The sequence below is a fragment of the Scyliorhinus torazame genome, chromosome 7, assembly GCF_047496885.1.
Source record: "Scyliorhinus torazame isolate Kashiwa2021f chromosome 7, sScyTor2.1, whole genome shotgun sequence".
Lineage (NCBI taxonomy): Eukaryota > Metazoa > Chordata > Chondrichthyes > Carcharhiniformes > Scyliorhinidae > Scyliorhinus > Scyliorhinus torazame.
In genome coordinates this window covers 39,817,698-39,834,221 of record NC_092713.1, presented here as the reverse complement: position 1 = coordinate 39,834,221, position 16,524 = coordinate 39,817,698, and the positions used below count along the sequence as shown (strand labels likewise).

At 49.9% G+C, this 16,524-nt stretch overlaps 1 protein-coding gene across 3 annotated transcripts in view; it reads right to left on the bottom strand.

The window, feature by feature from the left end:
* The window catches only part of LOC140426155 (uncharacterized), a 37,933-nt gene extending 28,942 nt beyond the window's left edge, over positions 1-8,991 (bottom strand). For 2 of the 3 annotated variants that reach the window (XM_072510574.1, XM_072510573.1), the window contains exon 1: positions 8,783-8,991. In XM_072510574.1, coding sequence (XP_072366675.1) covers positions 8,783-8,829 — 47 coding nt within the window. In that variant the 5' untranslated portion in view covers positions 8,830-8,991. Of the gene's footprint in view, positions 1-7,987; positions 8,036-8,782 lie in introns of those variants that run through there. The other variant, XM_072510575.1, reaches the window with a different exon arrangement.
* Between the last annotated feature and the right edge of the window lie 7,533 nt (positions 8,992-16,524).

Sequence of the window (16,524 nt, the reverse complement as noted above, 5' to 3'; positions counted from 1 at the left end):
ATCAAGGTCTCACATTTCATGATGATATGCAATGCTGTGCACAAGCTGATTCCTGAGGGGAAGCAGCGTTGGAGAATGGTGACCACATTTGGAGGAGAATCAAGACCAAGGGACCAATGAAAATGCACCCATGGGTCTGATGTTAATAGTCATTGACATGCATGTCAGAGATATGTGACTCACTCTTAAGCGCATTTTTCTCCCAAAAGACCATTAAAACCCCTAGAGATGATTCAGTCTTCTGGAGGTCATCTTTGTGGCCTTTCATTGGGCACTATTAACATCTCAGTGGTTACATTGTTACATTATTGTAAGGGCTAAATTAACCATTGTCCTCATTCTGGGCCCATCTATTCAAGCCTTCCATCTCAAGACCTCAACATCTGGTAATGGCCCACTGCTGGAGAAATGAACAAGTGAACTGTTGTAGGATGCATTATAAGAATAAATTTGCACAAACGTGGATTTATGCAAATGCTGAAAGGTATTCATATGCCATGCTCTCCTAGTGCGCACAGTTGATCTTGGAGGCCGGTTGCTGCTCCAGTGCATGAGATGGGCACAGAGATGGCATTTGATTGCCTGAGCCCGAGAGAGCCAGGTGCATTCACGGCTATTTGCATCTGTGCAGGGGATACCTCTGCAATCGAGGCTGCATGAAGTATTCATGGCACTGTCAAGGATCTACCAAGAAATCAAGATGAGCTCCCATAGACCTCAGGCAGTTAGCTGCTCCTCGACTTTCAAGGTCCACTTGCCCTTCCTTGCTTACCTGAAATGGCTGAGTGCCTTGCAACAGGTTCAGGCATCTCAGTGGCATCTTGCCTACCTATCACCCAAGATAACTCATGGATAAGGCCATACGATGGAGGTTGGTGTGCACCTCCTGCATCCACTGGATTGTTTGCTACATGTGGGTCTCCAGGAGGGTCGCCACTCTCTGAATCATGTTCAAACGCCAGAAACATAGTGCCACCCATGGCACGGACTCCTCCATCGTACACGCATGGGAGCAAACGGCTTCTGGTAATTCTAACCAATGTCCGCACTTTTCATGCAGCTCCAGCATCTTTTGCTTTGTTGACCACCCACACGGTTGAACAATTGTGTGAAGCTGAGCTCATCATCTGATGGGGAGTAGCTACAGCTGTCACTGACTCCATTACCTGCTAATGCATGTCTGTGCTGAGAACACCAGCTAGTGCCATCTGCTCTGTAGTGGTGATCTGTCCAAGGACATGCCTTCTACTCATTTTTCCATGCCCCATCGTATTGGACTTTCCTCTTCAGTTGCTTGCAAGGACCTTCGATTTTCAACTTCAATGATAAATTACTAATATGACCAGGATAAGAATACATGAGGTGCTTTTCCGTTCCTCTAGTGTTTAGATGAAACACAAGTCCTCTTCCTGATGGATCCTCCATCTTTAAGTAGCCATTCTCCCCTTAAATTGCAGCTCTTCTGGCATCATCAAAGTTCTGTTGTTGGCCATGGCTCATAACCCTGAGCATGGGAGCCTTACCTGGACCCGTTCAAACTGGCTCAATGGTCTATCGACTTGAGAGTATCTACACTGGCGCATGGTGCACTAGAATGATGTGACACTGTCTCCTCAGATAGCAAATCCTCCTCTGAGGTGTCCGTAGAAGCGAAACATTCCGCTTTCCCTCACCCACTATTGGACCTGTGGGGCAGATAAGACTGATGTTAGCATTTTCAGCTGCCTGCCCTTGATCGTGAATTTCCTGTGTTCAAAGGCCATAGCTTAGAAGGTTTGATGCCCACATCCATTACTATACTCACTCTCTATAGGCTCCACACCCACCTCGCCCATGGTGACAGGCTGCCCTGCTGCAACCCAAGCTATATCCTTTACCTGCTCCATCGGAGTTCCCAAAGCACACAACCTCCAGTTCTCTAATCACTGGTATGGCACATGCTTCTCTTCCAAGCATGACCATGTCATGTTGCTTCTTGTCTCATAGTTCAGCTGCACTCATCGGCCTATGCCAGTTTCTACATTCAGGGAGATCTGCTGTAAATGGCCATTCAGTCTTGCCAACACGGTGATCACCTCTCACTGACCATAGGCCTTCGGTGTGAGTCAACTCTGCCTTTGATAATGGGTTGGGAGTCACAAACACTGGCAAAATAGCATGAGAAGGTGAATGGTAGGGAGCCTACCCAACATCTTCCTGCCGCCACGTCATTTGTCAGCGGGCAAGGAAGTTGGCAGGGATGCCATGTACCAGAAAGCAATTGAACCACTTAAATGGCCAATTAAGATTTCCCATCTCTGTGGGCATTTTGGCTGCATTCGGGAAAGGGGGTAGAATGGTGGGTCAGGCTACAGCATAGGCAACCATCCAGTAAGCCGAGAGGTAATGGCGGGAGGGGGGGGGGGGGGGGATCTGCTTTTTGAGTCAACCAATGAACAGCTGAGGTACTGCTGTACCCTGGCAGTAATGGCAGGTACGATGGCAACGCTATCACCTGTACTTCACAACACCTTCCACCAATCACCAGGGCCAGTCTGTCTGGCCGTACTGACCTCCAATTCCACTGATCCTTCTTCAATTGAGGTAGCCTCTTCTCGGAGCTACTGGCCCAGTGATAGCCACCGCTAGCAGTGGTGTGGCTGACCTACTGACTCTCTGATTGGACCGGCAGCTCATGGGAGGTGGGCTGCTATTCTTACTAGGGATGGGAGCCCTGCTTCTGGCCACTTTATTTAATCAACTCTGTGAATATGCCTCCTGGGTCTGGCTTTTAGCCGGAGTGGTCTTTGAGACCCGCAGACAGGATTTCAGTCAATGAGGAAAGAATTCAGCCCCGCATCTCACTGTGGTCGCTGATCCCTCATCATGCCTAATGCATGGACCAGCTACCTTGCTTCACATCTCATGGGCACTATTTGTGTCATGTAGGGTTGCAAGTGTGCTATATGGAATGCCAGTCACAGGGTAGTGTTACTAAACATCGGAGCCACCCTCCGTCTGACTCTAGTCTTTGCTGCACAGCTTTCAATGATCAGTCCCTCTCTCAATCCCCTCCATGTGTTCAGCCTGTATGAAGACTGCAGACTGGTCTTTCAATATATTGCTGTCCTTTGGACAGAACTTCTGGCCACTTTCCAATTGTTATTGGCTGTAAATGGGAAAATCTCCAAGCATATCCTGCCATCCATGTAACCCAAATGCGACCTCAGCATTGGGACTTTGTCTCAATTTTAGGGAGAGATTAACTAGGGCTGGTGAGCTGACTAGAAAGCATTTAACATTGTCACAACATGTGATGAAAGAAAGAGGTGGATAAGAAATCAAAACATTATAGTTTTGTTAGTGGGGAGAAAGTATTAGTGCAGTTACCAATGATAGGCGAACCATTAAAAGCAAGATTTAACAAAGAACAATACAACACAGGACATGCGCTAACCATGGTACCTGCCTAAATTAAAACCGTATGTACTTACGGACTCCATATACTCCCATTCCCACCCTATTCATATATTTGTCTAGATGCCCCTTAAATGCACTATTGTACCTGCTCCCACCGCCTCCCTAGTGGGACTTAGCAAATTGAAAAGAAATAGAGGGAGATGAAGTCTTTGATAAGAATGCCATCCAGAAGGAAACCTCACAGTGTGTCATGTTAATATGCACAAAATATATTTTACAGAGAAGGAAAGAAGGAGGAGGTGTGAGTCATTATAAGTCAGAGAAAAGAGATAAATCCACATGATTCTGAATTTGACATTTCTCAAATTAAACTGGATAATGAGGAAGTTTTAAGAAATTGGGATAAATTGTGTTACCTTCCGGGGGGGAAATCCAAATGACCTAAAAGAGTTATTACAGACACAGAGCTGTATGTGGGAACAAATTGGTAAGTACGAAAGTAATTATGCATGAGTAGGTGTAGAAAATGCTATTCCCATTAAACAACATCCATACAGGCTCAATCCACTAAAGTTAACACAGGTACATAAGGAGATTGACAGCATGCTTAAGGATATCATTGAAGTGAGTAGCAGCGATTGACGCTCACCAATTGTTATTGTACCAAAACCGGATGGAACACAACGATTGTGTGTGGACTACAGAAAGGCAGTTAGGAAGTCAGTTTAGTATCCTATTCCTCGTTTGGAAGACTGTGTTAAAAAGGTGCGGCAAGCACATTTTATTACCAAACTTGACTTACTTAAAGGATATTGGCAAATACCTTTACCAGACAGTGCAACGGAATTTTCGGCTTTTGTGACACCAAATGATCTGTATCAATTTAAAGTCATGCCATTTGGAATGAAGAATGAGCCAGCAACATTCCAAAAATTAACCAACAAGGTAATTTCTGGACTAAGCCATTGTGCAGTGTATATTGACAATTTGGTGGTGTTCAGTCAAACTTGGAAGGAGCATTTGGAACATTTAAAGGAATTACTCGATCGACTACAGGAAACTGGATTGGTGGTAAGTTTGGCTAAAAGTGAATTTGCGAAAGCTGAAGTCACATTCTTAGGCCATACAATTGGACATGGTCAGATGGCCTCACAGAATGTTAAAACAAAAGAAAAACAAAAAGGAAGGGAAAAGTTCTGAGAAGTCTGTGCATGAGTGATTCTACTGGAAATTCATGCCAAATTTCAGCAGCGTGGTTGCTCCGCTGACTGAACTTCAAAAAAAGCACAAGAAATTTCAGTGGACGTCAGAATGTCAGGAGGCATCTGATAACCACCGTACCAGAGTTGATGACACCCAATAATACCAAGCCATTTCAGGTAGCAATAGATGCAAGTGATACGGGTGTTGATGCTTTCGTGCATCAGGAAGATGACAAAAGAATCGAAAGACCTATCGTTATTTTTCTTGGAAAATAAATAGTAATCAAAATAAATATTCAACCATCGAGAAGGAGACATTGAGTTTGGTATTGGCGTTACAACATTTTGACATTTATGTTGGTAACAAATCATCAGAGACAGTTGTATATTCAGATCATAATCATAGAATTGATTCAATTATACGTAAAGACCATAATTCATTACACTTTTTGGACAAGTTTAAAAATCAAAATGCGAAACTGTTCAGATGGAGTTTAATGTTCTAACGATATAAATTAAAAATTCTACATGGGGCAGGAAGAGAAAATATGATTGCCGATGCTTTATCATGACTGTGAAATGAAAGAAGAGTATAACGTTCAAAAGTGGAAAGGAAAGACTGAAATGGACGATACTCAAGTTTACATTTGCATGCTTAAAATGTAAAATGATATGTATCTTATAGAGTATAAGTTGTATTTAATATCATGAGAAATGTTTAGAGTTAAAAGGTTTTGGAAAGATAAGCGGGGGGGGGGGGAGGTGTAACAAATGCAGGATTTTAGATATATTGGATTAGAAACATTTGGCAATTTAAGGGTTAAAAGCCTGGGTTAGATTATATTTGACGTGGAGATGCCGGTGTTGCACTGGGGTGAGCACAGTAAGAAGTCTTCATAGAATTTACAGTGCAGAAGGAGGCCATTCGGCCCATCGAGTCTGCACCGGCTCTTGGAAAGAGCACCCTACCCAAGGTCAACACCTCCACCCTATCCCCACAACCCAGCAACCCCACCCAACACTAAGGGCAATTTTGGACACTAAGGGCAATTTATCACAGCCAATCCACCTAACTTGCACATCTTTGGATTGTGGGAGGAAACCGGAGCACCCGGAGGAAACCCACGCACACACGGGGAGAACATGCAGACTCCGCACAGACAGTGACCCAAGCCGGAATCGAACCTGGGACCCTGGAGCTGTGAAGCAATTGTGCTATCCACAATGCTACCGTGCTGCCCTAATCTGCCTAGAAGTCTTACAACACCAGGTTAAAGTCCAACAGTTTGTTTCAAATCACGAGCTTTCGGAGTACTGTTCCTTCCTCAGGTGAATGAGAGGTAGGTTCCAGAAACATATATATAGACAAAGTCAAAGATGCAAGACAATGCTTTGAATGCGAGCATTTGCAGGTAATTAAATCTTTACAGATTCAGAGAGAGGAGTAATCCCAGGTTAAAGAGGTGTGAATTGTTTCAAGACAGGACAGTCCTCTTCATTCACCCGAGGAAGGAGCAGTGCTCCGAAAGCTACTGATTTGAAACAAACCTGTTGGACTTTAACCTGGTGTTGTAAGACTTTTTACTAGATTATATTTGATTGCAGTATTCATGTTTTTACAAGAATCTTGTTTGGCAAGACCAGAAGGCTTTTAGGAGCCAGAGGTGAAAGTTACCATCATAAAAGTCTGGGTTAATGCATTTTTGTTTGACTGGGGGAAATCCCAGGGGAGTTAATGTGTTTTCAGCCTGGGGAGTTAATTTATTGTCAACTTGATGAGATGATGTCATTGCAAGGAGAATCTCAGTTATTTAGACATTTTGAGGAGGATTTTGAGTTGAGTTCTAATCTGGCTAACACTGAATCCACAAGTAAGTTCTTTTGCCCTCTCAGTAGGATAGTTAAAAAATGATTAACAGTATTTAAAGCAGAGCAGACTTGTCTGAGGACAAGGGGGAAGCTGAAACAATTGAAATAGCTTTTTGAAGACATCCAGCCAGAGCCTGCAGGGATTCTAACAGGAGACAAATCTGTTCTGGAAAACAAGTATTACTCTGTGCCATTGGGATTTAGGATGGATTGAGAGCTGTATGTTTTCCTTTTCTTGTTGTTTAATTGGGAATAGAGATACAGGTGGAGCATCCCTTACCTGAAATTCCGATATCTGCACTTTTTTTCAAGTGCTGACCTGACATCACAAATGGGAAATCCCACAAGGCTCCTCCGCAATGTGCAATTCCTAAAACACATTGCACGTGCACAATTCCCAACACGTGCTGCACGTGCACAGTTCCCAACGCGTGCTGTACATGCACAGTTCCCAACACGTGCTGCACATGCACAGTTCCCAACATGTGCCGCACGTGCACAGTTCCCAACACGTGCCGCACGTGCACAGTTCCCAACACGTGCCGCACATGCACAGTTCCCAACACGTGCCGCACGTGCACAGTTCCCAACACGTGCCGCACATGCACAGTTCCCAACACGTGCCGCACATGCACAGTTCCCAACACGTGCCGCACATGCACAGTTCCCAACACATGCAAAGTTCTCAACACGTGCCGCACGTGCACAGTTCTCAACACGTGCCGCACGTGCACCGGTCTCAGCACGTGCACAGTTCCCAATGCGTGCAGCACGTGCACAGTTCCCGACACACAGCGCACGTGCGCAGTTCCCAACATCTGCCGCACGTGCGCAGTTCCCAACATCTGCCGCACGTGCGCAGTTCCCAACATCTGTCGCACATGCACAGTATATTCTGAAAAAGTCCGAAATCCAATATCAGGCCAATTTACAACATGTAGTAATTAAGAGTATTATATTTACTGAATTTAGTATTGTTTAAGTAACTGTAAGCTATTTTCAGGCGGGAGATTTAATAAAGTTTTGTTTTCAAGATACCAAACCCCTCTTCATGCAGTCATTCCTGGAGCGAAGTATTCTTTCTGCACAGAATTGCAAACTAAACCAGAAGATTGGGGTTTTGGACCAATATGCTAGCTACTGTTGGGGTCTGGTCTGGGATCGTAATAGGCATTCATTCACTGTTCACCTTTTTAAAATTATTCAATTAGCCTGCATCCGAAATCAAAAAAGAACTTGGAAAATTAACTTGTAGTGCACGATTCTGCATTTCCATAACACTTTACTCACTATTAATCTTCATTGTTAAAAGTCTGACCCTTTGTACAAGTGTTGCTTCTCTAAACGGTCTTGTTAGCAAGCAGCTGGATATTTACTGCATTAATTTCTAATAAAAGATTTGCACTTTGGCATCAATATGCTGATGAACTCAGAAAGACACTCGCCCCTTGTCCAGCACAAGGCAAACAAACGGCCTACAAAATGCTGCCAGTGAAGCAGAAGGTTGCAATAATTACCTTCCTATCAGTGTTTATAGTGTAGGTTGAGAAGCAAACGAGCCCAGCATCGAAGCTACAAAAAGGAAGTTTGTAGATCTAAATGAGTGTCTTTGGAAACTCCTCAGTCATTCTGTGTTCAAAACAACCAACCCTGTCCCAATCGTTCAAATCTAGGCCACACTTGGAGTATAGTGTTCAATTCTGGTCGCCACACTACCAGAAGGATGTGGAGGCTTTAGAGAGGGTGCAGAAGAGATTTACCAGAATGTTGCCTGGTATGGAGGGCATAAGTTATGAGGAGCGATTGAATAAACTCGGTTTGTTCTCACTGGAACGAAGGAGGTTGAGGGGCGACCTGATAGAGGTATACAAAATTATGAGGGGCATAGACAGAGTGGATAGTCAGAGGCTTTTCCCCAGGGTAGAGGGGTCAATTACTAGGGGGCATAGGTTTAAGGTGAGAGGGGCAAAGTTTAGAGTAGATGTACGAGGCAAGTTTTTTACGCAGAGGGTAGTGGGTGCCTGGAACTCACTACCGGAGGAGGTAGTGGAGGCAGGGACGATAGGGACATTTAAGGGGCATCTTGACAAATATATGAATAGGATGGGAATAGAAGGATACGGACCCAGGAAGTGTAGAAGATTGTAGTTTAGTCGGGCAGTATGGTCGGCACGGGCTTGGAGGGCCGAAGGGCCTGTTCCTGTGCTGTACATTTCTTTGTTCTTTTGTATCGACCCGTTTACAGCTCGCCTGTGGCTCAGCCCAGCTGAGTGCTCCTCCCGCCCTCTAGTTAAAGCAGAGTCCTCGAGTACCTGTGAGTCCTTATTTTCCCATTAACTTGCTGCCGGTTCGCCCTCATTGCTCCCCTCTGTTTCCTAACGCCTGAGCTTACGGACGCGGCTGCATTGCGGGGTTTGCCATTCTGCAGAGTTTCCTGTTGCCCGGCTGAGTGGAGAATTGCAACAAGCGAGTGACCGCTGCCTCCTGTGCTGCTGCCCCGATACCAACTCCGCTGATTGACGGCACGGGAAAGTGCGGAAGATTCCAGTCTGGGACACTGGAGGGGCAGGGCGGGGCGATGCCAGCAGGTTCAGTGTTAAAAGTGCAGCAGCAATCTCAGAGTATATGTTTACATATATTGGAAAAATCAAATAGGCTTGAGTCAAACCACCTGGAGTGAATCTCGCTCAGTCCACTGTGTCACCCGCTTCTGGGACACAATTACCATCACAGAGAAGAGGATTAATGATTAGCGTAGAATGTTGGAGTGTAATGTGCCCTGACAGACATCACCCCTCCCCTCCCCCCCCCCCTCCCGCGCCCCCCTCCAATCTGCCCTGTCAGACACCCCATCCCATAAGTGTGCCCTGTTAGACGCCCACTCCGTTAGTGCACCCTGTTAGACACCCACTCCGTTAGCGTGCCCTGTTAGACACCCACCCCGTTAGTGCACCCTGTTAGACTCCCACCCCGTTAGTGTGCCCTGTTAGACTCCCACCCCGTTAGTGTGCCCTGTTAGACTCCCACCCCGTTAGTGTGCCCTGTTAGACTCCACAACTCTGTTAGTGTGCCCTGTTAGACTCCCACCCCGTTAGTGTGCCCTGCTAGACTCCCACCCCATTAGTGTGCCCTGCTAGACTCCCACCCCGTTAGTGTGCCCTGTCAGACTCCCACTCCGTTAGTGTGCCCTGTTCAACTCCCACCCAGTTAGTGTGCCCTGTTCAACTCCCACCCAGTTAGTGTGCCCTGTTAGACTCTCACCCCGTTAGTGTGCCCTGTTAGACTCCCACTCCGTTAGTGTGCCCTGTTCAACTCCCACCCCGTTAGTGTGCCCTGTTAGACTCTCACCCAGTTAGTGTGCCCTGTTAGACTCTCACCCCGTTAGTGTGCCCTGTCAGACTCCCACCCCGTTAGTGTGCCATGTTCGACTCCCACCCAGTTAGTGTGCCCTGTTAGACTCCCACTCCGTTAGTGCGCCCTGTTAGACTCCCACCCCGTTAGTGTGCCCTGTCAGACTCCCACCCCGTTAGTGTGCCGTGTTCGACTCCCACCCAGTTAGTGTGCCCTGTTAGACTCCCACTCCGTTAGTGCGCCCTGTTAGACTCCCCAACCCCGTTAGTGTGCCCTGTTAGACTCCCCAACCCCGTTAGTGTGCCCTGTTAGACTCCCACCCTGTTAGTGTGCCCTGTTCAACTCCCACCCAGTTAGTGTGCCCTGTTAGACTCCCACTCCGTTAGTGCGCCCTGTTAGACTCCCACCCCGTTAGTGTGCCCTGTCAGACTCCCACCCCGTTAGTGTGCCGTGTTCGACTCCCACCCAGTTAGTGTGCCCTGTTAGACTCCCACTCCGTTAGTGCGCCCTGTTAGACTCCCACCCCGTTAGTGTGCCCTGTCAGACTCCCACCCCGTTAGTGTGCCGTGTTCGACTCCCACCCAGTTAGTGTGCCCTGTTAGACTCCCACTCCGTTAGTGCGCCCTGTTAGACTCCCCAACCCCGTTAGTGTGCCCTGTTAGACTCCCCAACCCCGTTAGTGTGCCCTGTTAGACTCCCACCCTGTTAGTGTGCCCTGTTCAACTCCCACCCAGTTAGTGTGCCCTGTTAGACTCTCACCACATTAGTGTGCCCTGTTAGACTCTCACCCCTTTAGTGTGCCTTGTTAGACTCCCACCCCGTTAGTGTGCCCTGTTAGACTCCCGAACCCCGTTAGTGTGCCCTGTTAGACTCCCACCCTGTTAGTGTGCCCTGTTCAACTCCCACCCAGTTAGTGTGCCCTGTTAGACTCTCACCACATTAGTGTGCCCTGTTAGACTCTCACCCCTTTAGTGTGCCTTGTTAGACTCCCACCCCGTTAGTGTGCCCTGTTAGACTCTCACCCCGTTAGTGTGCCCTGTCAGACTCCCACCCCGTTAGTGTGCCGTGTTCGACTCCCACCCAGTTAGTGTGCCCTGTTAGACTCCCACTCCGTTAGTGCGCCCTGTTAGACTCCCACCCCGTTAGTGTGCCCTGTCAGACTCCCACCCCGTTAGTGTGCCGTGTTCGACTCCCACCCAGTTAGTGTGCCCTGTTAGACTCCCACCCCGTTAGTGTGCCCTGTTAGACTCCCACCCCGTTAGTGTGCCCTGTTAGACTCTCACCCTGTTAGTGTGCCCTGTTAGACTCCCCAACCCCGTTAGTGTGCCCTGTTAGACTCCCACCCTGTTAGTGTGCCCTGTTCAACTCCCACCCAGTTAGTGTGCCCTGTTAGACTCTCACCACATTAGTGTGCCCTGTTAGACTCTCACCCCTTTAGTGTGCCTTGTTAGACTCCCACCCCGTTAGTGTGCCCTGTTAGACTCCCCAACCCTATTAGTGTGCCCTGTTAGACTCCCACCCCGTTAGTGTGCCCTGTTAGACTCCCACCCCGTTAGTGTGCCCTGTTAGACTCCCCAACCCCGTTAGTGTGCCCTGTTAGACTCCCACCCCGTTAGTGTGCCCTGTTAGACTCCCACCCCGTTAGTGTGCCTTGTTAGACTCCCACCCCGTTAGTGTGCCCTGTTAGACTCCCGCCCCGTTAGTGTGCCCTGTTAGACTCCCACTCCGTTAGTGTGCCCTGTTAGACTCCCGCCCCGTTAGTGTGCCTTGTTAGACTCCCATCCCGTTAGTGTGCCCTGTTAGACTCTCACCCCATTAGTGTGCCTAGGGCTAGGGGCTTTTCACAGTAACGTCTTTGAAGCCAACTTGTGACAATAAGTGAGTATTATTATGTTAGACACCCACCCCGTTAATGTGCCCTGTTAGACCTCCCCCTGCCAAATGTGCCCTGTCAGACTACCACCCCGTTAGTGCGCCCTGTTAGACTCCCACCCTGTTAGTGTGCCCTGTTAGACTCTCACCCCGTTAGTGTGCCCTGTTAGACTCCCACCCTGTTAGTGTGCCCTGTTAGACTCCCACCCTGTTAGTGTGCCCTGTTAGACTCCCCAACCCTGTTAGTGTGCCCTGTTAGACTCCCACCCCGTTAGTGTGCCCCGTTAGACTCCCCAACCCTGTTAGTGTGCCCTGTTAGACTCCCAGCCTGTTAGTGTGCCCTGTTAGACTCCCGCCCCGTTAGACTCCCACCCCGTTAGTGTTCCCTGTTAAACTCACCACACCCCTGTTACTGTGCCCTGTTAAACTCTCACCCTATTAGTGTGCCCTGTTAGACTCCCCAACCCTGTTATTGTGCCCTGTTAGACTCCTGCCCCGTTAGTGTGCCCTGTTAGACTCCCACCCCGTTAGTGTGCCCTGTTAGACTCCCACCCTGTTAGTGTGCCCTGTTAGACTCCCACCCTGTTAGTGTGCCCTGTTAGACTCCCACCCCGTTAGTGTGCCCTGTTAGACTCCCACCCCGTTAGTGTGCCCTGTTAGACTCCCTCCCCATTAGTGTGCCCTGTTAGACTCCCACCCCGTTAGTGTGCCCTGTTAGACTCCCACCCCGTTAGTGTGCCCTGTTAGACTCCCACCCCGTTAGTGCGCCCTGTTAGACTCCCACCCCGTTAGTGCGCCCTGTTAGACTCCCACCCTGTTAGTGTGCCCTGTTAGACTCCCACCCTGTTAGTGTGCCCTGTTAGACTCCCACCCTGTTAGTGTGCCCTGTTAGACTCCCACCCTGTTAGTGTGCCCTGTTAGACTCCCCAACCCTGTTAGTGTGCCCTGTTAGACTCCCACCCTGTTAGTGTGCCTTGTTAGACTCCCGCCCCGTTAGACTCCCACCCCGTTAGTGTTCCCTGTTAAACTCACCACACCCCTGTTACTGTGCCCTGTTAGACTCTCACCCTGTTAGTGTGCCCTGTTAGACTCCACAACTCTGTTAGTGTGCCCTGTTAGAGTCCCAGCCTGTTAGTGTGCCCTGTTAGACTCCCGCCCCGGTAGACTCCCACCCCGTTAGTGTTCCCTGTTAGACTCACCACACCCCTGTTACTGTGCCCTGTTAGACTCCTGCCCCGTTAGTGTGCCCTGTTAGAGTCCCAGCCTGTTAGTGTGCCCTGTTAGACTCCCGCCCCGTTAGACTCCCACCCCGTTAGTGTTCCCTGTTAAACTCACCACACCCCTGTTACTGTGCCCTGTTAGACTCCCGCCCCGTTAGTGTGCCCTGTTAGACTCTCACCCCGTTAGTGTGCCCTGTTCGACTCCCCAACCCCATTAGTGTGCCCTGTTAGACTCCTACCCTGTTAGACCCCCACCCTGTTAGTGTGCCCTGTTAGACTCACCACACCCCTGTTACTGTGCCCTGTTAGACTCTCACCCCGTTAGTGTGCCCTGTTCGACTCCCCAACCCCATTAGTGTGCCCTGTTAGACTCCTACCCTGTTAGACTCCCACCCCGTTAGTGTGCCCTGTTAGACTCCCACCCCGTTAGTGTGCCCTGTTAGACTCCCACCCCGTTACTGTGCCCTGTTAGACTCCCCAACCCCGTTAGTGTGCCCTGTTAGACTCCCACCCTGTTAGTGTGCCCCGTTAGACTCTCACCCCGTTAGTGTGCCCTGTTAGACTCCCGCCCTGTTAGTGTGCCCTGTTAGACTCCCACCCTGTTAGTGTGCCCTGTTAGACTCCCACCCTGTTAGTGTGTCCTGTTAGACTCCCACCCCGTTAGTGTGCCCTGTTAGACTCCCACCCTGTTAGTGTGCACTGTTAGACTCTCACCCCGTTAGTGTGCCCTGTTAGACTCCCACCCTGTTAGTGTGCCCTGTTAGACTCCCCAACCCTGTTAGTGTGCCCTGTTAGACTCCCACCCCGTTAGTGTGCCCCGTTAGACTCCCCAACCCTGTTAGTGTGCCCTGTTAGACTCCCAGCCTGTTAGTGTGCCCTGTTAGACTCCCGCCCCGTTAGACTCCCACCCCGTTAGTGTTCCCTGTTAAACTCACCACACCCCTGTTACTGTGCCCTGTTAAACTCTCACCCTATTAGTGTGCCCTGTTAGACTCCCCAACCCTGTTATTGTGCCCTGTTAGACTCCTGCCCCGTTAGTGTGCCCTGTTAGACTCCCACCCCGTTAGTGTGCCCTGTTAGACTCCCACCCTGTTAGTGTGCCCTGTTAGACTCCCACCCTGTTAGTGTGCCCTGTTAGACTCCCACCCCGTTAGTGTGCCCTGTTAGACTCCCACCCCGTTAGTGTGCCCTGTTAGACTCCCTCCCCATTAGTGTGCCCTGTTAGACTCCCACCCCGTTAGTGTGCCCTGTTAGACTCCCACCCCGTTAGTGTGCCCTGTTAGACTCCCACCCCGTTAGTGCGCCCTGTTAGACTCCCACCCCGTTAGTGTGCCCTGTTAGACTCCCACCCCGTTAGTGTGCCCTGTTAGACTCCCACCCTGTTAGTGTGCCCTGTTAGACTCCCACCCTGTTAGTGTGCCCTGTTAGACTCCCACCCTGTTAGTGTGCCCTGTTAGACTCCCCAACCCTGTTAGTGTGCCCTGTTAGACTCCCACCCTGTTAGTGTGCCTTGTTAGACTCCCGCCCCGTTAGACTCCCACCCCGTTAGTGTTCCCTGTTAAACTCACCACACCCCTGTTACTGTGCCCTGTTAGACTCTCACCCTGTTAGTGTGCCCTGTTAGACTCCACAACTCTGTTAGTGTGCCCTGTTAGAGTCCCAGCCTGTTAGTGTGCCCTGTTAGACTCCCGCCCCGGTAGACTCCCACCCCGTTAGTGTTCCCTGTTAGACTCACCACACCCGTTACTGTGCCCTGTTAGACTCCTGCCCCGTTAGTGTGCCCTGTTAGAGTCCCAGCCTGTTAGTGTGCCCTGTTAGACTCCCGCCCCGTTAGACTCCCACCCCGTTAGTGTTCCCTGTTAAACTCACCACACCCCTGTTACTGTGCCCTGTTAGACTCCCGCCCCGTTAGTGTGCCCTGTTAGACTCTCACCCCGTTAGTGTGCCCTGTTCGACTCCCCAACCCCATTAGTGTGCCCTGTTAGACTCCTACCCTGTTAGACCCCCACCCTGTTAGTGTGCCCTGTTAGACTCCCACTCCGTTAGTGTGCCCTGTTAGACTCCCGCCCCGTTAGTGTGCCTTGTTAGACTCCCATCCCGTTAGTGTGCCCTGTTAGACTCTCACCCCATTAGTGTGCCTAGGGCTAGGGGCTTTTCACAGTAACGTCTTTGAAGCCAACTTGTGACAATAAGTGAGTATTATTATGTTAGACACCCACCCCGTTAATGTGCCCTGTTAGACCTCCCCCTGCCAAATGTGCCCTGTCAGACTACCACCCCGTTAGTGCGCCCTGTTAGACTCCCACCCTGTTAGTGTGCCCTGTTAGACTCTCACCCCGTTAGTGTGCCCTGTTAGACTCCCACCCTGTTAGTGTGCCCTGTTAGACTCCCACCCTGTTAGTGTGCCCTGTTAGACTCCCCAACCCTGTTAGTGTGCCCTGTTAGACTCCCACCCCGTTAGTGTGCCCCGTTAGACTCCCCAACCCTGTTAGTGTGCCCTGTTAGACTCCCAGCCTGTTAGTGTGCCCTGTTAGACTCCCGCCCCGTTAGACTCCCACCCCGTTAGTGTTCCCTGTTAAACTCACCACACCCCTGTTACTGTGCCCTGTTAAACTCTCACCCTATTAGTGTGCCCTGTTAGACTCCCCAACCCTGTTATTGTGCCCTGTTAGACTCCTGCCCCGTTAGTGTGCCCTGTTAGACTCCCACCCCGTTAGTGTGCCCTGTTAGACTCCCACCCTGTTAGTGTGCCCTGTTAGACTCCCACCCTGTTAGTGTGCCCTGTTAGACTCCCACCCCGTTAGTGTGCCCTGTTAGACTCCCACCCCGTTAGTGTGCCCTGTTAGACTCCCTCCCCATTAGTGTGCCCTGTTAGACTCCCACCCCGTTAGTGTGCCCTGTTAGACTCCCACCCCGTTAGTGTGCCCGGTTAGACTCCCACCCCGTTAGTGCGCCCTGTTAGACTCCCACCCCGTTAGTGCGCCCTGTTAGACTCCCACCCTGTTAGTGTGCCCTGTTAGACTCCCACCCTGTTAGTGTGCCCTGTTAGACTCCCACCCTGTTAGTGTGCCCTGTTAGACTCCCACCCTGTTAGTGTGCCCTGTTAGACTCCCCAACCCTGTTAGTGTGCCCTGTTAGACTCCCACCCTGTTAGTGTGCCTTGTTAGACTCCCGCCCCGTTAGACTCCCACCCCGTTAGTGTTCCCTGTTAAACTCACCACACCCCTGTTACTGTGCCCTGTTAGACTCTCACCCTGTTAGTGTGCCCTGTTAGACTCCACAACTCTGTTAGTGTGCCCTGTTAGAGTCCCAGCCTGTTAGTGTGCCCTGTTAGACTCCCGCCCCGGTAGACTCCCACCCCGTTAGTGTTCCCTGTTAGACTCACCACACCCCTGTTACTGTGCCCTGTTAGACTCCTGCCCCGTTAGTGTGCCCTGTTAGAGTCCCAGCCTGTTAGTGTGCCCTGTTAGACTCCCGCCCCGTTAGACTCCCACCCCGTTAGTGTTCCCTGTTAAACTCACCACACCCCTGTTACTGTGCCCTGTTAGACTCCCGCCCCGTTAGTGTGCCCTGTTAGACTCTCACCCCGTTAGTGTGCCCTGTTCGACTCC